Consider the following 21451-nt stretch of genomic DNA (forward strand, 5'->3'; position numbering starts at 1 on the left):
TGGCCCAATAAACTTCGTTCGACTGCACATATGATGGACAGGGGTTCCGAACCACAAACTGCGATGTTTAAACAACCCGGCTCAATGCACGAGTATTGTATCATGGTTGCCACAACTGTTGGCATCTAGTAGTGACATGATGGCATAAAGTTCGTGCGTTCTATATGTGGCACAAGAGGTTCTTCAGGCGCGACCTGTTCGACAGAGCTAAGTCTGTGTGTATCGCTTGTACGCATGCGCCATGCATAGCTGTTGTCCATTATGATGGCGTGCAGGCAGGTAGTGCCTCGGAACGCTGGCAGGTGAGCTGGTGTGCGGTCTTCATTCACTGAAACTGGGTAAACAAAATACGGTAAAAATCTGTTACGTGGTACTTCGAAGTTCGAACTACTGGTCATAAAAAAAAAAGAAAGACGTGCCGCCAGTGAGAATCGAACTCACGACCCCTGGTTTACGAGACCAGTGCTCTGCCGCTGAGCTATAGCGGCAGGCAGGTTTCGCGATCTTATCAGGGCATTAAAAAAGCATACGCAGTATATGCCTAATTATGCGTTGTAAATACTGCACACATTTAATGAGGTTATTTTTTTCCGTATATGGTATTCTCGGGAGTTCACAAAAGTGGGAAAAGCCCAGTGGCTGTTTTTGTCGAGCCGCTCATGTGTCTCGTTCCCGGGAAGGTAGTTGGGTCCTGGTAACCCGCCGCCGTAGCGTGAGTCACCGCTGAGTAGGGTTGCGGGGATCGTCCCCAGAAGGTGGTCATGGAGTAAGACAGTGGGAACATAGTAGAACAGGGGTGTCTGGAGAGCTTTGAAATTAATGGAGTCGAGTGGATGAAAGGATAGGCGCTATCCCTAGCATCGTATACATTGCCTCTACCCTTCTAGCTATTCCAAAATGTTTGGGGAGGGGCTCTTCTATTTGAGTACCCAATCAAGTCCTGAAGGCCCCCATGTAGGCCAGGAAGGAGGGTATGGTCGCAGTGGGCCCTTTCAGTCGTTTCTTCTCATCTTTCGTGTGCGCAACTGCCTGCAGGCTGGGTTGGCCGCCTTGGTGTATACGTTGTGGGGAGGTAAAGTGACCGTGGTACACACCTCTTCGGGAAACCCACCTGATCACGCTCCTGTGGTACTTACTAATTCATGACCTACAAGCTTAGGAAGCATCGTGTGCCAGTACGAAAAGTTTTACAAATCTATAAAAATATTCCCAAGGGCCTAGTTTGCTTATTTTAAAAATACACCCTTTCTTTACTAAAAGAAAAAAAATAAAGAAACGCATTTTGGTTTATATAGTTTTTAAATGCAGAGCATTTCAGTAACTCACGATGTCACCCGCGTTGACGTCCGTAGTCGCAGTCCGCACCCCTCCCCCTACGCTATATAAAAAAAAATACTATCCGGCGCCTGGTTTCGATCCCTCGACCCTGCGGTCGGAACGCAATGTACATGGTGCTCTACCCACTGCGCCACAAAGCCGACACAGAATGGGAGGCTACGAACGCGCCTTATATCCTTGACTCATTCAAACTACGTCAAGAAGCTGCTGATACAACGCATTCACTACCACCAACTCTCCAAACACTAAACGTTAACGCAATACACCCACCCCCTATGCGACGCATTTACTCGGGTCCCCCTCGCACGAGATGGGCCCAATTTTTCACTAGATGGCGCTAGCTGTTTAGCAAGAGAGAGTTTTAATTTTATTACTTCAGTACAGAAGCGACATATCTCTAAAATAAGCAAACTATATAGGCGCGTTGGGAACATTGATAACTATTTGTAAGGCTTTGCGTATTGGTGCACGATGGTCTTTAAGTCGCTGAGTCATGGAGTAGCAAGTCCCGTAGGAATGTTAACAGGTGAGTCAAGAGTATCATCTATTTTTCCCGTCTGCGAGCAACAACTCCCGAGGCTCCACGTGTCTGTCAAAGTGCGAGGGGTTGGAAAACGAACGTCCCGGTGTGTGTGCACGCGCTATTACCACGCCGTCACCACCAAATTCGCACGCCGTTCAAAGCATAATTTGGAACTCAAAATTGTATCTCATCACTTGGATATGCACCTGAGTGAAGGAGTTACAGGCACTATTTTCAATATCAAAACATGACTTGCACCACACGCTCACTGGTCTAATCACTTGGATATATGTCTTTCGAGTAGATTAGTTTTAAATATGCACCATTTGCAAGACCAGTAGTGTCAAAATTAGTATCCGTGTGCGTATATGTCTTTCTAGGGGTGATCGTAGCCGACGCCCAAGGGGTATAATGATGTGGAAGTGAGGAGAAGGTCACACTTCCCGCAATGAAAGTTTCGTTCTTTGGGTCCCTATTTATTTATTTATTTATTTATTTATTTATTTATTTATTTATTTTTATTTATTTATTTATTTATTTATTTACAGAATACTGCGGTCACGAAGGACCATGCAGGTCGGATACATCAGTAAATGTAGCAATACATATAATACATTTCAATTACATAAAAAGCAGGAAGATGCAAAGGAGGCAAACAGAAAGGAAGTCTACCCGCAAAATACCCAGGGTGCACAAATCCATGTTTTCTAGTTTGCAAAATGAAAAAATACTATACAAACAAACAAACAAAAAATATGTCAGAAAAAAAAATCAGTGAGTAGCGCATTTTCAAAAGCACTTTTTTTTTTTTTTTTCAGACAGTGAATTCCAGTCAGTAAGGGTTCACGGAAAAAATGAATTCAATAGCAATTCCGATTTGAATACACTTACAAGACGTAAAATCAAGACTGCAGAACAACGGGAGACTGTTCCGCTCAGCTCCACAGCGGAGCCGCAACTCACAGCAGTCCGGATGGCCGAAGCCACCGCGAGGATCCAAGGAATCCTGGTTGACGGCTGAGGGAGGGAGACCGTCCAAGTCGTCTACCCTTCAGAACCCATCTCGGCCATCATATACAGTCATCTCTCTCTCTCTCTCTTGAAAAGATTAGTGCACGTTTAGTAGGGAAGTAAACTACACGCACGCCGATTTCTCGATGTGCGTGAAAAAAATGGTTGCGTATATGCCCGCGCATTCACATTCACTTTTTTTGTGATAGAGAAAAAAGTGAAAATTTGAGTCTGCCTATTTTTATGCGCTGCTCTAGTGTTGGAATCTTTTTAGCAGCATTCTGGTTGAGGGTGGCTCTGTTCTCTTATATTTTTTAAATATGAAGTGTAATCAGAAAAAGGCACCCAGCTAAGTGAGTCAGCGACATCAAAATGCACGTTCACACTATATATCTAGCAACGCGCTTTGCTGATGGTTACCCTATTGACAGTGCCGCCAAACATAGCACTCACATCCACAGCTGCATTCGTAATTATTCAAGTGCGTTGCCCACTAACGTGGGTCTTGCACTCGAGTTTTAACAGCGGACCTGTTAGGTCGAGCAATATTCGTCCGTCGCACCAAGAAACCTCAAAATGTGATGAAAAGTTGCGAGGAGCCGCGAGCAGGTGTTGGGAGTGAGCGCCTCAACAACAACAACAACAACAAAAAAATGAAGGAAGCTCACACTAATAAGAACGACTTAAAGGTGGGTTTATTATACAAGTTAAAGGTGGGTTTATTATACAAAATACAAGTTGGGTTTATTAGAAACACTGCTTAGTGCCGATAACAATGATACCAATAGCATCGCAATCTTCGAACAAATAACGGAGATATTAAAGAAAACCTGTGAAGCAGTCGCGACCCCCTAGCCAATTTCCCGCAACTTTTCTATGACGTCACAGAACCTTGATTGTGCGATTGGCGGCCGCCTAACTGACCTGTCGCGACGACACATGACTGGACGTCTGTAATGGGGCCTCTAGTTCCATTTGACCGCATCACTTGAATGCTAACGTGCAGTTAACGCACTGAAAATTATGTTTTATTGTTGGCTCATATGACGTCATTCTTGCTCATATAACACGTCACAGCGACGCAAAATTTGAAGGTTTTTAAATACTTCTTGCTTTTTTTTTTTCGTTAGAAACATCTTTTGTGGCTCTAATGGAACTGAGTGAGATACTGAATCCTAGTTCTTTCAAATTAAACAAAGTTGTATTTTCTCTTCATGGCTCCTTTAAAGGTAGCGCAGCTGTACGCAACAGTAGCGTTTTCCCACTGTTTCACCTCACGGCGGCTGTTTTAAGACTCGCCCCTGTACGAGGCACCACAGCTGGATGTTCGTTTTCCTCTATCGCACACGGTTCTGCGCCGCACGCGGCCTTCCTCCGTAGTGCAACGGCCACCTCCTCGCCTATCTCCGCCACGTCCCGCGGACGGGCCCCGCGCACGTCCCCTTCCCTCGACGCCTATCTCTCCCCGTTATCCCGCCGATGCTCCGTGCCGGGCGCACGCGCAAGGGGTCGGGGTTTGACCTTCAGCGCTCAAGGGCGAAACTGGTCACCCCGCGAATACTGCCCGAGGTAGCGTAGTGTAGCTTGCGCTACAAAATGTGATTAGGGAGGTCCCGGGAAATTAACACGGGACCTTAACGCCGCGAAACCGGCAACCTAACCACTCGGCCACCCCAAGGTCCCGAGGGGTAAGGAGTCAGCAGCGGCGGGAGGAACCATAACATGTGCAGCCAACAGGAAAGGAAAAAAAAAAATGGCCGCGTATCTGCTCCTTTCGTTGCAAATGTCGACAAAAGACGATAGTCGGGTTCGATTCCCGGCCGCGGCGGTCGCTTTTCTGATGGAAGCGAAAAGCAAAAATGCCCGTGTGTACGAAATTTCGGCGCACGTTAAAGATCCCCAGGTGGTCAAAATTAATCCGGAGCCCTCCACCACGGCGCGCCTCATCGCCTGCGTTGCGTCGGCGCGTTAAACTCTACAATCAATCAAAAGACGATAGTCTTTACCGACTTTGGCCAAGTAAATGCCCATTTTCGCTTTCCCGCTCACCTCTCATGTTGTTCCTCTTGCGTCGCGCTCCTCCCATGGTAAATACGCCAAAGGTTGGCTTAAACCATTTTAAATTTACCGCGTTCCACTGCTCCAGGCCGGGTGTCTCGACGCCAACGCTGCCGTACGGCGGAGACGCGCGTGAATCGAGGCGCCCTACTTCAACGTTGATAGAACGACGTTGCCCTACTCCACGTGCGTTCCAAGCAGAATGGGGAACCTATCTAGTGGAGCCTTGCGTAAGTGTTGCCGGTTGATTTCTTATTATTATTATTATATTTTTTTATTCGGAAGGAGAGACTCAAGGTCTATAGTCAGGGATGAGGAAGGCGGTCTTAAAATGGCGCCAGAAGCAGCAGGTGACGGCGGAGTGATTTTTTTTTCTGCACTTGATGAAGTATTTAATTTCGCAAAAATCAAGTATGTATGATTTTTATAAAGGAACACTGCAAATATCACTTCTGTATTAATCTGTTGTCGTATATTTGCGTAATGTCTTGTTCTTGTTCAACAATGTTGACAAGTATGAACATTACACCGGACTTAGACGGGTAGATTTAGCTGTGACTGTGTAAGACTATTGAGAATGCCTTTTTTTACTTTGGCCGAGTGGCTGAATCGAGTCCCAGACAGACAGACCAAAATTTCTGGGTTTAAGTAGCCCAAGAGAGACTATCGTCTTTAAAAACTCTTCCCGTTGACGGAATCGAACGTGGGTCCCTCGTGTTATGAAACCGGCGGCTATCCGCTATCATCGCATTCCGGGCGCAGAGCATTTTCTTAGGATTCGTAGAGCGGGCGTAGGCTTTCTTGGCCGCAGGTTCCAGCGCGTGATAACGTGGTCTGCTTTGGGAGAGATGTGAAAACCTGCGTACGAAACTATCCGGGCCTGCCAGACATGCAGAACTTTCAGCGGCAAGCTCGGAAATAAATGTAAGGTGCAACAGCCGGGTCTCCGAAAAAGGAGCCGAAAGAAGAAGCTGCGCTGCTTCTCCAGCCAGCCATACAAGTATCTTGGCGTAATCATCGACCGTAATCTCTCCTGGTCGCCTGAGATAAAAAGACTGTGTGCCCGCATCTCTGCGACGTCTCAGGTTCTGAGATACCTTGCCGGTTCCCGCTGGGGCAGCAACTGCGGGTCGATGCTACAGCTTCACAAAGCTTACGTCGATGGCCTCATACGCTATAGCCTTCCCTTACTACACCATGCAGCGCCTACTAACAAAATGAAGCTAGAAGAGGCTCGACGGAACAGCCTGCGCATTTGTCTTGGACTACCCAGAGGTTCTTCGGGTGCCGGGACCATCGCTGAAGCTCGTTGCTTGCCTCTGGAAGCACTCATGCTACAGGAGTCGCTCCGTGTCCACTACCGGCATCTACTTCAACCTACACCCCACTGTCTGAGCAGGATCACTGTGGCCCAGAGCTCTGGGTTCGGAGATGCTATTAGAGCTTTGTGCCTTCCCAAAACGACGCAACCACCGCGAGCAATGCCATCTCAGTTTCCGCCCTGGACATTAGCGTCTACTCGTATAGGTTTAGGCATCCCAGGGATGACATCTAAGAAGAAAACGCCTCAGGCTGAACTGCTCCAACTGGCGTTGGACTACATGCACATGTTGCATTCCACCAGGGTTCATCTTTTCACTGATGGGTCTTCGCTGCCGCAAAGTTCTTCCTCTGGACTATTCGTCCCGTCGACTGGTAAACTCTTTTCCTACCGTTTAGACAGACCAACGTCCTCGACATCAGCTGAACTACACTCCCTCAAAGAGGCAATCCGCTACATCCTACGTCAAGAGCCCAACGAATGGACCATATTCACTGACTCTAAACCTGCCCTTCAGTGCCTCCTTAAGAGCGGCAAGCACTTCACATATGAACTTGCCGTTCAAGATATTCTCTACCTACATCACCTTGCAGTAGGCGCTGGGCACAATATTGTTTTTCAGTGGGTGCCTGGTCACTGTGGGATAACGGGAAACCAAAAAGCTGATGACGCTGCCTCTGCAGGCCACACCCGCCGAAACATACGAAGAACATTTTTTACCAAACACGACGCTTCCACCATGGCCACACGTTACGCCCTTTCAGAGAGAAACAGAATGTGGTCAGATCCTACCCACCACCACAAGTTTCTCTACTCCCTTGACCCTCAGCTGTCGTCAAGACTTCCTCACCAGCTCCCCCGTCATCTAGAAACATCATTTCATCGGCTCCGACTTAATGCAGCTTACACCAACAGCTACCGTTTCCGCATTGGACTATCTACCGCCCCCAGGTGCAACAACTGTGCATCGGAAGACACTATTGAGCATCTTTTACTCCACTGTCCTGCCTACAAGGACTCTAGATCAACTTTGCTACAGAACATTGCACGCATAGGTTATACGCAAGGACCAGTGACCTTAAAAACAATTTTAGGGCCCTGGCCGTCTTCTTCTCAGCAACGCCTAGCCCTAAAATTTCTGTTTTCGTACCTCAGCGACACTGGCTTAATTCAAAAACTTTAAATCTCTTCTCTCTGAGACTTTCGCTCTTGCCCTTTTACTTAATTTCGTTGGTCCCTCTCTCAGCTTGCATCTCTTTTCTGCCCTCCTCTCTCTTGGGCCTTTCTTCCTTTTCCCCCTCCCCTAACAGAGTAGCATGAAGGCGATTTTGTACGCCGGCTAAACACTCTGTTTTTCTAATAAAGAGCTTCTCTCTCTCTCTCTCTCTCCAGCCATGCACCACTAGTGCGAACTGCGCCATTTTTTTTTTATTTAATAGTACGAACCTTCGTGATATGGAACGTTTTGCAGTGCGAGGGTGCCGTTTCTCGGTTACAGCCAGACAGCACTGGGCGCCAACGCCGGCATTTTGCTAAGGTGGCTATTTTGCGCTCACAATGGGACATTTAAGGCTTGCGTCTTAATAGGCACAGGAACAACGATGGGCTCAAAAAGTAGATTCTTGTTGTTAGTCACTCTGCGCTTCCTGGGCATCATTCGCTCTACTTTTTTTACTTAACTTTATTTCGAGTTTTTTTTTTCATTGCATTTCATTGCATGTCAATTTTTTAATTTAGTTTTTGTTTTCTCTCTAACCGTTGGCTTCCAAATCTCTCACATTCACTTCACTGGATTGTAATCATCCCCGTCTGGCGTAGCAAGCACTGCGGCTACCAGAGCTGACGTCTCCAGCCCACATTAAAGAGTTCTCTTTCAAAAAGTAGATTGGACACGGTGATTTGTGCCTCCTTCGTACCTCCTTCGCTTATTTTCGCCATGAAAGATGAACTCGCCCAAGAAACCACATTTATAAAATTACATGCATAACTAGCTACCCGCGAAATGTAAGTTTTAGTCTGGGACAGGGTTAACAAAAGAAGATTTTTGGAACCGCTTTTGGGGGTACCCAAGGATGCCTTTTCTTTTTGTTTAGGACGCTCGTCATGACAAGCGCAATGGGCGGAACATTGAACGCGCGTTTCGCGTTCATATGGCTAATGCATTGCCTCTAAGACGCCTCTGAGTCCGGGGCACACGCGGCGGTTTGTTCCATGCATGCATCGACGCCGCGTTTCAAGGGCTTTTTTTTTTTGCATTTTTATTAACCTCCGTGACAGCAGTTCTCTTCCAGCCGAGCCTTGTGCACCTCCCTCGTAGCGCGTGATCACGTGACTCAGTGGATGAAGGGAAAACGTGCCGGCCCGGGCTCTGCGCAGTCGCAGTAGAGGAGCGAACGCCGAGCGCCCTGTGGTGCGCACGCTAGAAGCCGCAACCCTGCCACCGACGCAACGCGAAGTTCAGCGACAGCGAGAGCACATACTCCACACAGTCTACTCTGCCAAACCGAATCTCCTTCTCCATGGACGCGCCACTGCACATTGCGTCGCCGGCCCGCGAACCACAGCGGCAAGAAGTGGTTCCTCCCCACCGCCACAACTCCCTCCATCTTCGAGGGCTACCGTACGACGTCGAGGTGGAGACCATCATCAAGTTCTTGGGCGAGCACGCGTTCGACGTAGTCGACCAGGGCGTGCACATGGTCTACGACGTCTTCGGCCAGCCCTCGGGCGAGGCGTTCATACGCATGGACTCTGAGGAGTCCGCCTACTGGGCCGCTACGCACTGCCACGGACGCTGCATCGAGGACAAGGGGAGGCCGCGCGGCATCGAGGTGCTCCAGTGCTCCATGAACGACGTGCAAGACCCGGGTGCGGGCCCCGGGCCTCTGCCGCCAGCGTCTCCCGGCGATCCCGGGGTAGTTCTCGTGCCTGTCCTGCCGCTGGCCGCTGCGTCCTCGCTGCCGCCGCTGGCGCAATCGTCCGCCCTCCCGTACCCGGGCCTGCCACTACCGCCGCTGACCCACATCCTGGACATGGGCGTCGTCATGGTGCTCCTGCGTGGCCTGCCGCCCGGCGCCTCGGTGCCCTACATCATGGAACTCTTCGAGGGATTCCCAGAGCTCACGCCCGATAGCGTGAATGTACAGCGTGGCGCTGACGGCAACCCCAATGGCAAAGCCACCGTGATCTTCCCGAGACAAGTGCACCCTGGGCGAGTAGTGGAGGAGCTGCGTCGCCGGAACATTGGCATCGATCTTCTCGTCGTTGCCTAAGATCATCTCTCTGCACGGCGCCTATCAAGCCCAAAGAAGCGTTCGTCACGCACTCGCCACCCCTCAAGTATCTCTTCTCATCGCCCGATTACACTGCCTCTTGGCGAAGTCGTTGAACGGTCCCCATTTGCCTGGGTGTCTCCGGAAACACCAAGACAGCGGTGAAGATAGGACAGTGGTGACGATCGCGCCCTCTTTTTTGTTACCTGTTTTTTCTCCTTTTTTCTATCCGACATTCGTAATAATGTCCACGGGTTGCCTGTACAAGTTGTACCTACCCCTGTGCATGACCAGGAATGCTGTTCATTGACGTTTAAACGTTAACCGGGATTTTTTCGTCTACTAGACTGTGATATGGATTTATTTGTTTCTTGAATGATTCGGTGACGGACATTTAAAGCGTGGCTTGGCGTATTCACCTCATCTGCTCTTAGCGGATTAACATACCTATCCAGCGGTATCACGCATCTCCTTTTTTGCGTTTTCTGGCAATGTCAACGAATAGTTTTTTTTTTTTCGTTTCGAAACCTCGTTGCTTCAACCGCCCATTTATTAATAATGATGTGTGTGTGTGCCTCCTCGTTACGTTTGTCAAGGAGATAATGACATACACTACTCACCACAGTTGCGTGAGGAAGGATATATCACCTGAAGCATTTTCCGTGTTTTGAATGTGCCCTGATATATCCGAAGCACCGTGCAAGCTGTTCCTATTTCGAGTTTAAACTCAGTTATTATGTTACCTCCCACATTCGTCGTAATCTACCTCAATTATGATTATCCGCAGCCGCGGTCCCTATTATCAACGTTGTATTAACGGTATGAAATAAAGGCCTCGCTCAAATAATACCGTAAGCTTGATTGATTGTATGGTTTAACGCACCGACGCAACGCAGGCGATGAGGCGCGCCGTAGTGGAGGGCTCCGGATTAATTTTGACCACCTGGGGATCTTTCATGTGCGCCGAAATCCCGTACACACGGGCGTTTTTGCTTTTCACCTCCATCAGAAAAGCGGCCGCCGCGGCCGGGAATCGAGCCCGCGACCTCGTGCTCAGCAGCGCAACGCCTTAAGCGCTGGACACATGTACGACTGGTACACGCGATTCGCATGCGACTGATCGTTACGATTGATCGTTAGGACCCGTTTTGGCGTCGATCGCTGGTCGGAGGAGGCTCACGACGTGCGTCTGGCTAGCCAGATGCAGTCGTGCCATCGTTGCAATCGTCGTGAGGCCACAGCCAATGAGAGCCCGCTGAGCCCCAACACCCCGCAACCGGCGTGCGTTGCTCTGGTCGGCTCGGGTGTTGGAAACTCTAGGCTTAGCATCCTGGCGGATATTTGATTGCCGCTATCTGTGTAACTGCGAATGACAATCCGTAACACAACTTTTCACCACACTATCATCCCTTTTCTCGCATAAGCTACTTCTTTTTAGCGATCAGATTGATTCAGAAGAGCAGCGACAAGCGCGGTTGCTACCGTGGTCTGCGCCGGTTCGAGCCGCTGAGTGTGCCGAGCTGGCAGGCGCGACCGACGTGTGCGCGGACTGTTTCCGAAGGCAGAAAACACTTCGCGATTGCCTGCTTTATCAATTTCTTGCGAACAAACGCGCGGAATCTACAAATTCAGCTCAGCGATCGTCGTAGTTGAACATCTGCGTAGCCTGTTTCGATGCTTCCGGGCAGGTATTGCCATCTCTCGACCGGTCGGCGCACCGCCCGCCGCGCGCCGCGGCGGCCGGTCAGCGTAGGCTGCATCGCGGCAGACATCTGATCGCCGCTTTTAAAATAAGCCCTGATAACAATCCCTAGCACAATTTTTCACCACACTAACACCTACTTTCTCGCATGTGGAACTTCATTTTAACGATCAGATTGATTCAGAAGAGCAGCGACAAGCGGTTGCTACCGTGGTCTGCGCCGGTTCGAGTCGCTGAGTGTCCGAGCTGGCAGGCGCGGCCGGCGTGTGCGCGAATTGTTTCCGAAGGCAGGAAACGCTTCACGATTGCCTGCTTTATCCATTTTTTTGCGATTGAACGCGCGTAATCTACAAATTCAGCTCAGCGATAGTCGTAGTTGACCATGGAGCAAAAACGGTGGGCGGAGCGACGCCGACGACGCATCGCATGCACGCATCGGGTCATGTGTCTCAAATTCACGCGTACGACTAGTCGTGGTGACAGTCGTGACGATCAGTCGCATGCGAATCGCGTGTACAAATCGTACATGTGTCCAGCGCTTTAGTCACTGAGCCACCGCGGCGGGTATACTGTATACGCTCCACTCTTATACTTCTACCAATCCCAGTGGGATCTCCTTATCACTAAATTACAGGATTTTTTTTCCAAAGGGTTTCGTGGCTTCATAGAGAGTTGCACAAGGTGATTGGGTGTATCCATTAATGAGGGTCAGGTCTTAGCAGGAACCTCACGGCCTGCTTTTCTTGTGTGCGCCCATGCGGGAGAGCATGTGAGATGAATTTGGAAGGAGAGAGGGAGGGGAAGAGAGAACCTACGAGTGCATGAGATGACCGAGAGCGAAGCCCACCAACTTCCAACTTGCACCAACAACTTCCGTGGTTCAAGGTTGGAGCTGAGAGGTGCACGCAGGTGTTGAAGACAGTGCGCTAAAGAACGAGGTCCCAAATAGTGCCGACTTCCTCGTGACTGCAGCAGCCGACCGGGCGCGAAATACCGCGGAGGAACCCGATTCATCGCATAGAGCTATTAAAAATCCTTATGCCTCACTGGAAGGCGACCTTGAAAAACCCAGGTAAGGCCAGAAGCAAGTCAAGGCATGCCAGCCGTGCATAAGAGATGAAAAATCATTACTTAGGTTAATAAATTGTTGATTAGTGATTGATAATAACGATTAGTGAGGTGGATTGATATGGATTACGGTAGATTACGATGAATGAAGATGGATCAGACTGAGATTAAATGAGACTGATGAATGATTGATTAGTGATTTAAAGTAATAATTAGCAAGGTGGGATTAAAATAGATTAAGTTTGATTGAGACAGATGTGGAAGGGATATCTGTTCTCAGCTTTCTCGTGCACACAAATATAAAAATTTATTTTAAAGATGTTTTCCTGATATATGTTATTGATGAAACATTATGGGGTACCTCCATATACAAAGAAAGCTTTTTGATGTTATCAGAAGTTGATCTTTCGAAATTGTCGGCCTGGCTGCAGAGCTTTGATGTGTGCGCGTGAACTATTAACTGAACTTCTGCTTCTAGCGATTAGCGCCAACATTCCTAGGGTAGACATTCTAAGGGTACTCGGACTGCTCATTGAATCTAGCGGAGTTAACATTACCGCACTCCGAAAAATCACAACCAAGACAGAGTGCATGATCGGCCTGATCACTAGAATCTCTAATAAGAGGGGGGGGGGGGGGGGTCTGAAGGAGGATAACCTTCTCAGACTCTTCCACGCATTCCTCATAAGCCACATCATCTACGTGGCTGCATTGCACAAGTGGGCATCTGAAAAGGACAAGTTGGAAGCGCTAATCCGTAAGAGCAGCAAGAAAGTATTAGGAGTTTCGGTAAATACCAACATAGAACACCTTCTCAAGCTGGGTGTACATAGCACACCCGACGAAATCATTGAAGCCCAAGGAACGGGAATTTGTGTGAGGTATATAATAGCCGGGTTTCCGACGAAAGGAGAATTGGGCCGCCAGCCCTGCTGTTTCTTCAGCTTTGCACCACTGGGAAGCTGCACGAATTTTTTTTTTAATAGAACAAGCGCGTATTTTGTCTTCATAGCTCCTTAAATACTCAGAAAGAATATGCCGACTCCAGAAGAGAGAGTAAGAGAGAAAACTTTTGTAGAAAAAAAAGGGCGAAATGCATTGCGATTGTCAAGGAGTGCAGCCATCCGTCTCGAGCTTCAGGCTCTTCTGCTCCTCTCTGGGCTCGAAAATCGGGGCTCGAAGAGTCAGACCAGGCTTCTGAATCCCTGAGTCGGAGCAGGACGTAGCCGCCGCCCATAACACAAAGGTATTCGTGGGGGTGTTTACTGAGGGCCCGATAATAGGACCGGCCCACGTTGCATGGAATAAGTTGGAATGCTTTCCGCATTTATTTCATACGTTTGTGCGTGTTTGAGGAGACAGTTTGGATAACCAGGACTTGTTTGGTGAAGTATTTGTCTGCATTCGTCTCAGTGTTCGAGCTTCCGCGCCACAGAAAAGCGCACCGCTGAACCGACTGAATCGGAACCATGCGGCAGTAAACTATGCATCACACGATGGTCGCCATGACACAACTGTGTCGACCGTGTCGCGCGGTGCTTGTGCTTACTGAAAACAGAGAAAGTGAACTTGTTACGGGGTACATTGTACTAGCGAAAGGACGCAACAAAAGAGGAAAAAAACTACAGTACGAACGCTAGTGTTCCGTCCTTACGCTAGTACAATGTACCCCGTATACCATCAAACCAACTAGTCCAACTTCTCGTCCTTAATTCAAAAACTTTTTATAGCGCTATAGCGCTATATACTGGTTCTCGCTGCGCGCTATCGCTATTATTTTGAGTGACCGCTAAGAGTAACTCGTTCGTCCTCCGTGGCGGTATGAAGTCTCGAGTTCTACACTGGTGGCCAGGGTTCAACCCCCAGCCATTCTAACGATTCTTAGGTCCTAACTTTGTTTTTTACATTTTTCACGTAAATGAAGGTTGTCTGGTGCCTTTTAGGTCAGTTTAGTCGCGGGGCCCAGCCTATCACCATGTGTAACTAAGCTTTTGCGCCACGCCCGAAGTTCGGGGCTTGTACATATACGCATCTGGGAACGAAATGTCGCTAGGGGATGGGTAATCTTCTGGCAAGCCGAGGGTACTGTGTATAAGATCCGTATCCGGCTGGCAAATGCGACTGGTTGTCTGCTGCGAATGCTAATTTTGAAACTTCTGCTGATTTTTCTTATCCTTCTTTATTATGGTGCCTGCGCGCAGGGCAGGCAGAAATTCCTATTCAAATTATCTGAAAGTTCCAACAACGAATAAGCGTAAGATTATACAAAAAAGCGAAATGAGTACAAAGACATCAGCACGCACAAGGAGGCAAGTGACGGCCAACAAATTATTCCCGCTCTCGGCTTCTAAGCCTATAGCCTTAGGCTGGCACGAGGCATAACACCCCCGCTCGACCAAAACGGCCAGCGCGGTTATCCCGCTCATGCTTCTTGGAATTGTTGTGAAGCAGTTCCAGATACGGGGAAAATAAATGAGCTCATAAAATGAGTAAAGCGAATTAAAAATGCAAGTCAGACAAGGCAGTTTTAAAAAAAAATGCTGCATGAGCTTTGTGATGCAACGATAACGTCGCGGACCGTCCGCCGCTATAGCTCAGCGGAAGAGCACTGGTCTCGTAAACCAGGGGTCGTGAGTTCAATCCTCACTGGCGGCAGTATTTGTTTTTTTTTCCCTCCCTTGAAAAATGTACATTTACGCAGCTTTTACCCCATTTTTTAAGTTTTGGTTACGTATTGCCAGAGTCCTTCAATGCTTTAGAAGCATTGAAGGACTCTGGTATTACCAACGAACGAAGTCCGCAGAACATCTGATCTGTCACCGTTCCGAGGAACTGGCTCCGATGCGCGCCGCCGGTATGAAAAACTACTATTCATTGCTGAAATGAGCGACGAACTTGTTGTGAAATTTTATAGCTCAGTCAGTGACTGAGATACCTAATTAGTGGTTAAAAATGTATTTATGTCCGACTTGTGAATCAACTGCCCAAATTCCCGTTGTTCACTAACAGATCGACTGACTATAACTGAATGTTGTTGGGAAGTTAATCCGGTTGTAGCTGAAACATTATTCTAACTTGCCAAAAAAGAAAAAAAAATGGAAAGGGGGGAAATTGGGCCCATCTCCCCACGAGGGGGGACTCGAGTAAATGCGTCGCGTAGGGGGTGGGTGTATTGCGTTAACGTTAGTGTTCGGGGGTGGTGGTTGGGTGGTAGTGAATGTGTTAACTATTATTGCTTATTACTATTAATTATTATTATTTCTTTCATATATTAATTATTACTTTCGTGATTTTGCGACTCGAGTCCCCCCTCGTGGAGAGATGGGCCCAATTTTTCTTTTTTTTTGTGACGCAAGAAGTGAAGGCAAGGAGTAGGTTGTTGTAAGTCGTTATTTATTTATTTGTTGCTGTTGTCGTTGCATTGGACGCTGAGAACGACGGCTTCGTGGTCGCTAAAGTATACTGTTAAGGGGTCTTTAAGCAGTGGTCGTGCGTTGCAGCAACTGGTGAAGACGAGATCGATGCAACTGCTGCCGTGTATCAGCAGCTTCTTGACGTAGTTTGAATGAGTCAAGGATATGAGGCGCGTTCGTACCCTTTGATTCTGTGTCGCTTTTGTGGCGCAGTGGGTGGAGCACCATGTACCTCGCGTTCCGCCCACAGGGTCGTGGGATCGAAACCAGGCGCCGGTAACTATTTTTTTTTATATAGTGTAGGGGGAGGGTTGCGGACCTGTTGAGAGCGAGGAGGGTAGCGTGATACGGGAGAGGAGGAGTGGGGGAGAGGGCGCACCTGCGCGCTGAGCTGTTGCGGACGGACGGCGGACGCTACATGTGAGTTAAAGAAATGCTCTGCATTTAAAACTACACAAATATTTTATGATGACTGTCGATCCGTCGTTCATGCTAATATACAGGTAATAGGTAGTACCACTTTATTTTAGCATTGGGTTCAGGGTACCTGAGGCCCAAAGGGCTCCCGCGACGTCCAGGGCTCTGTCCGTGACGGTCTCTTGTGCAGCCAGGTCACAGCTCCCCAGAGCCTGCTTCCAGGGAGAGAGGGAGGGGAAAGGGGGAGGAGGTCGCGCGGACAGTCACATAGGGAGTGGAAGAGTGTGACCAGCGCGCCACATTAGGGGAAGAGAGGGGAGGGGCGAATTGGCGTGGGTGGGTGTGCGCAAGGAGAGAGAGAGAGAGAGAGAGAGAGAGAGAGAGAGAGAGAGAGAGAGAGAGAGAGAGAGAGAGAGAGAGAGAGAGAGAGAGAGAGAGAGAGAGAGAGAGAGAGAGAGAGAGAGAGAGAGAGAGAGAGAGAGAGAGAGAGAGAGAGAGAGACCGTGGTGTGGGGAAGTGTGTGTTTTGCAGTAGCTCTGTTCCTGTGTTAATGTTAGCTTGTTCGGTGAACTCCCCAGTTAGCAACCAACTCGCCCAACTTTCCGCTTTAGCTGCCGACGACGGAGTAAGTGAGGGATGGGTAGGTTCCTGCGGAGGAGGTCGTAGTGATGAGTTATGTCCGATGTACGTGGAAAATGTCGAGTGGTACAATGCGGGGATGTCGTGTGTAGGCGTTAAAAAAAGAAAAAAAAAAGAAAAACGGGAGCCCGGAACATTAAAGCTCGGGAATGTTGGTGCTCAGCCTCTTTACCACCTACGCCGGCGTGGGCCGGAGTCCGCAGCAGCATCACGGGGTTGGCAGGTGGACACTGAAGAGAAATTTCGAGGTCAGAAACAGTAATGACGCCTTTTGCATAATTTCGTGTGGAAGTGTGGGAGTCAGATAAAATGAGAGTGGGGACTCACCGCGGTGGCTCAGTGGCTAAGGCGTTGCGCTGCTGAGCACGAGGTCGCGGGTTCGATCCCCGGCCGCGGCGCCCGCCTTTACGAAAACGCCCGTGTGTACGAGATTTCGGTGCACGTTAAAGATCCCCAGGCGGTCAAAATTAATCCGGAGCCCTCCACTACGGCGCGCCTCATCGCCTGCGTTGCGTCGGCGCGTTAAACCACACAATCAATCAATCAATAAAATGAGGGAGGGGGGTAGGTAAGTGGCAATTGTAGCTGAGGCCTGAGGGGTGTTGGAGAAGAGCCCATTACAGCGAGTGAAAAGGCAGGACGGGTGGAGTAGGCCGCTGCATCTGCGTAGAGCCTGTGCTCAGAGGGAAAGTAGGGGAAGAGGTGTACCTATAGGCGCGGACTAGACGGCGTCCGTGGTGGTATAGTAGGTTGGGTGCATATTTCGCGGGATCAGCTTAGTGAGGAGACGTGCGCGGATAAGCCGGGGGATATGTGAGCTGGTGGGTGTATATGGCAGCGGGGGGTCGACATGGATTCGCTCAAGGATCTGCCGACCAGCCGAGGTCTGGGAAAGGCGCGTGAGCTGGGCTAGGCGATGGGCTTCGATTAGTTAATCCATGGTATCCTGTATGGGCGTGGATCGAGTCGCTGGAGTGCGTGTGGTGGCAGTGGAAGCACGGAGAGATAGGCTCGTCGAAGTAAGACATCGAGGGAGGTGCGTTGAGACGGCATGAGGCGCACAGCAAAAACAGGCGACCAGAAAGCCCTGCTGCAGTCGCAGCCGTTCTAATTCGGTTAGGCCATGTCTCCGAGACGTCATATGAGACCGATAGTTTGAATGGTGTGGGTGCGCAAGAGATAGTGTTTGGGCTGCTTCTGTGGGCTTGGGTGCTATAGGATGCCCATACATCATACTGGCAGAACGATGATGCAGTGAACCGCTCTGTGTGCCAAAACTATAAATGAAGACGGGAAACTGACGCAGTGTGCGCTAAGAGGGGTAACCTCCGATTTTGTGTCCCGGCCAGGCACCGCCGGCAGCGCTTCTCCCGGCGAAAGAAGGGGCGGAAGCCAAGGTGACGGCCACAGCAAGAACAGAAACGGCCATCGCGCTGATACGGGTCGCGCATGCTCGCATTCTTCGGGTCGGCGAGACTCCGCAGAGGCAGGTAGCGATTGGGAGATATTGAGAGAGGGAAAGGAAGCTCATTTCAAAACTGAGCGATGCCGCTCGACCACAGCCCGAATCTAGAATGCAACGCTATGAGCATAAGTAACAGCAATATGCCCAATCTGGACCGTGGTGAAGACAGATCAAGTAAAGTGGCGGCATTACTTGAAAATGATTTTCCCTCTCTCATTGCTCCTCAGTGCTTAGGACTGGCGCTATCCTTTGTATACGTACTCGTATAATGATTCGTTATTTCTGACTCAGAAAGCTATAGAATGATTTGCCGGCATCTTTAACTGTATACTATAACGGCTCATGAATCCGGATCTACTCGCTATTTTCATTCTGTAGTGTCTGTTCGGCCCGCTAAATGAAGGCTAAAGTAAAACGGACGTCCTACGGATATCTCTGGTCCAATGGATAACAGAGGTCAGAGCCAGGACTTGATGACACTTTCAATGATTGAATAATTTTGGCAACACCTTGTGGATCAATTATGACAGGGTTCATTGCCAGGTGCTCATATTCGGTCTCACAGGAAGGTAAATCATGAGAAGAGGTTACGAAATTTCTAGAAAAACACTGTTCAGTACGGATGGACAGTCAACATTCGGTATGGAAAGGCCACTGGAATCGACTAGCTGTATATAGTGTTACGCTCTGGGGGATTAAAAACGCGCCAAAACCCTGATAAACACGTCTTCGTCCCATCTCAGCTTTAGCAGTCGTTTAAAGCATACAGAGACGACAATTATTGCATAACCTCTGCCATTTCTAGTGCATCGATGTGAATGTTTCAAAAAGAAAAAAATAAACAAGGGAAGACTACAATCAGTCAAATGACTTCCTGGAAAGGTAAACGTACACACAAATATTCTTAACAACTATAGAAGCGTCGCAACTCGGCTGGGCGTCGGTTAAAAATGTTAGCCAGAATAATCGGCATCCTTTAATATGTTAATTAATCGGTTAATCGCTTGCATTAGTTTAAGAACGAAAACGATAAAAAAGAGTTTTTCAGTAATAATATCAATCTATAGTAGCAAAAGTAACATCAATATGCTCCTGGGTCAGTTCAGCGACATTCGAGATGAGGTAAGCAGACCATCATCATATGGCGCTGATGCGGGCGGGGCGCTTATCAGCGTAGTAGTTTGGGCGAGTTGGTGCATGATTGTCGATATTTAAAAGCGTTGCACGAGACGAGGGATGAAAACAACAAAACAGAGAGAGAGAGAGAGAGAGAGAGAGAGAGAGAGAGAGAGAGAGAGAGAGAGAGAGAGAGAGAGAGAGAGAGAGAGAGAGAGAGGAAGTTCGAAGTTAGCGCTCTGTGCGGGCGTTTTCGCTTTTCGCCTCAATGACAAGCAGCCACCGTGATCGCAATCGAACCCGCGTCCTGGGGATCGGCAGCAGAATCTGAGCACACTGGCATCGTTTCTGATGTGCCGTGAGGCGGGTTATTTGAACTGAAATATTATCCTCGACAAGCTTGCGTTGCGCACAGTTTAAGCATGACGCTCTAGTTTAATTTTGCTCCGATGCCCTGAGCCGATGAACCGCAGCTAAAATACTAAGGGCGACTAAAGCATTATTCGATTAATCGGAAAGTTAAGCGATCAATCGCCCACCCCTAGTCGCAACGCGGGCCAAAACAATGATAGACTAACAGCTTTCTAGATACCTCGACTACAAGATTTCACAATGTTCACTGCATTATATTAACGCCCATCATTTGCTGGGTGTGTTCTGTCGATAAGGGCGTGGCTAAAATTCGCTGAACGAATTAATATCCACTATTCGGAGGCACGATCGCCTATCGTGCCCTATAGACAAACCGTATCGGCCACAAGGCTCTAAAGCTTATCTTAACGGATAGGTGAAAGTGTTGGCAAGTTACGGCATTCGTGTGCCACGATTCGCAGATAACTTCGATAAGACAGCCTCGACATAAATGGCAATCTCGCTTCTCTACTCTTGGCACAAACGTAGTGTAGAGCGAAATGGCGTTTACGCATGCAATTGCCGCTTGGCTAAGCTGTCTGCGGTGGCCGCTTTCCTGCTGGAGGCGAAAAGCGAAAACGTCCATGTGTCGAGATTTGGGCGCGCGTTAACGATCCCCAGGTGGTGAAAATTAATCCGGAGCGCCCCCCGACTACGGCTCGCGCCCCAAGCCCAAGTGCAGCTTCGGCTCGCTAAGCCCGACAATCAATCAATCAATCAATCAATAAAGTCTAAGCTATAGTCGTCACTGTATGTGGTTTGTAGAAAAACTGCTGCTGTTATTTCACAGTCACATTCGCTCTACATTTCGCTAACTTATTATTTTGAATTTCCGATAATTTAATCTGCTGCAGGGTATTCACTAGCTCTTATTCGTTATAACCCGCCGCAGTGGCTCAGTGGCGAAGGCGCGTTGTGCTGCTGAGCCCAAGGACGCGTGTTCGACTCCCGGCCGCGGCAAACGCTTTTCTGGTGTAGGCGAAAAGCAAAAACGTTCGTTTGTTTGAGCTTTCGGCGCACGTTAAAGATCTCCATGTGATCAATAATAATCCGGAGCCCTCCACTACGGCGCGCCTCATCGCCTGTGTAGCGTCGGCGCGTTAAGCCCCATAATCAATCAATCAATCTTACTCCTTATATAAGCGTACCAGGTTACGTTTTATCTTGGCTTCACCTACTCGCGATTGGGTGCTACATGCATCTGGACTGCACCCGAATATGTTGACGTGCTAGAAAATCGAACCCAGAACCGTCCCTGCGCGTTTTCGAAAACCTGCGCAACCGACAAGCAACTGATAGCAGGTCCTTATCGAAACTGGCACGGCTCACTGTGTGCACGGCAGTTACTTTCTCGATGTCTTTTACGGCCAAGTCTTATCGTAACCTAGAACAATGGACAAAATGAAGAGGCTGATTCTGCCGCGGATGTTCCGTGCAGCGCATTCGAAGCTTCAGCCGCAGCGCGGAACGCAGTCGTTCGAACGGCGTATCTTTCCGGCGTTGATTTCAAAATTGCGTACCTCTGTTTATCTTTCCTCCGTATCTCTGACGGTGACTCCGCCCATGAGGCTACAAGGCTTCATGTAGTTCATCTCGCAGCGAGAAACCAGCAAGGGGAGCTAGCTGAATGAGCGTTTATTATCCCCTCAGGGGGCGAGGGAGAGCGATTGTGACATCTTTTTCACCCTCCCATTGTC

General features: G+C 48.9%; 1 protein-coding gene and 2 non-coding genes across 3 annotated transcripts; 2 read left to right on the top strand and 1 right to left on the bottom strand.

The window, feature by feature from the left end:
- Positions 1-416: 416 nt before the first annotated feature.
- Positions 417-488, bottom strand: Trnat-cgu (transfer RNA threonine (anticodon CGU)). Its single transcript has one exon. It is a non-coding gene; the product is annotated as a tRNA-Thr (tRNA).
- A 7973-nt stretch (positions 489-8461) lies between these two features.
- On the top strand, positions 8462-10339 carry LOC144139082 (epithelial splicing regulatory protein 2-like). The gene has a single exon (XM_077671564.1). The coding sequence runs from the start codon at positions 8771-8773 to the stop codon at positions 9521-9523; it is 753 nt and encodes a 250-aa protein (XP_077527690.1). The 5' UTR covers positions 8462-8770; the 3' UTR covers positions 9524-10339.
- A 4537-nt stretch (positions 10340-14876) lies between these two features.
- On the top strand, positions 14877-14948 carry Trnat-cgu (transfer RNA threonine (anticodon CGU)). The gene has a single exon. It is a non-coding gene; the product is annotated as a tRNA-Thr (tRNA).
- The last annotated feature ends 6503 nt before the right edge of the window (positions 14949-21451 follow it).

Source organism: Haemaphysalis longicornis, unplaced genomic scaffold, assembly GCF_048455015.1.
Source record: "Haemaphysalis longicornis isolate Haplotype H1 unplaced genomic scaffold, Haemaphysalis longicornis Haplotype H1 scaffold_5, whole genome shotgun sequence".
Taxonomy (NCBI): domain Eukaryota; kingdom Metazoa; phylum Arthropoda; class Arachnida; order Ixodida; family Ixodidae; genus Haemaphysalis; species Haemaphysalis longicornis.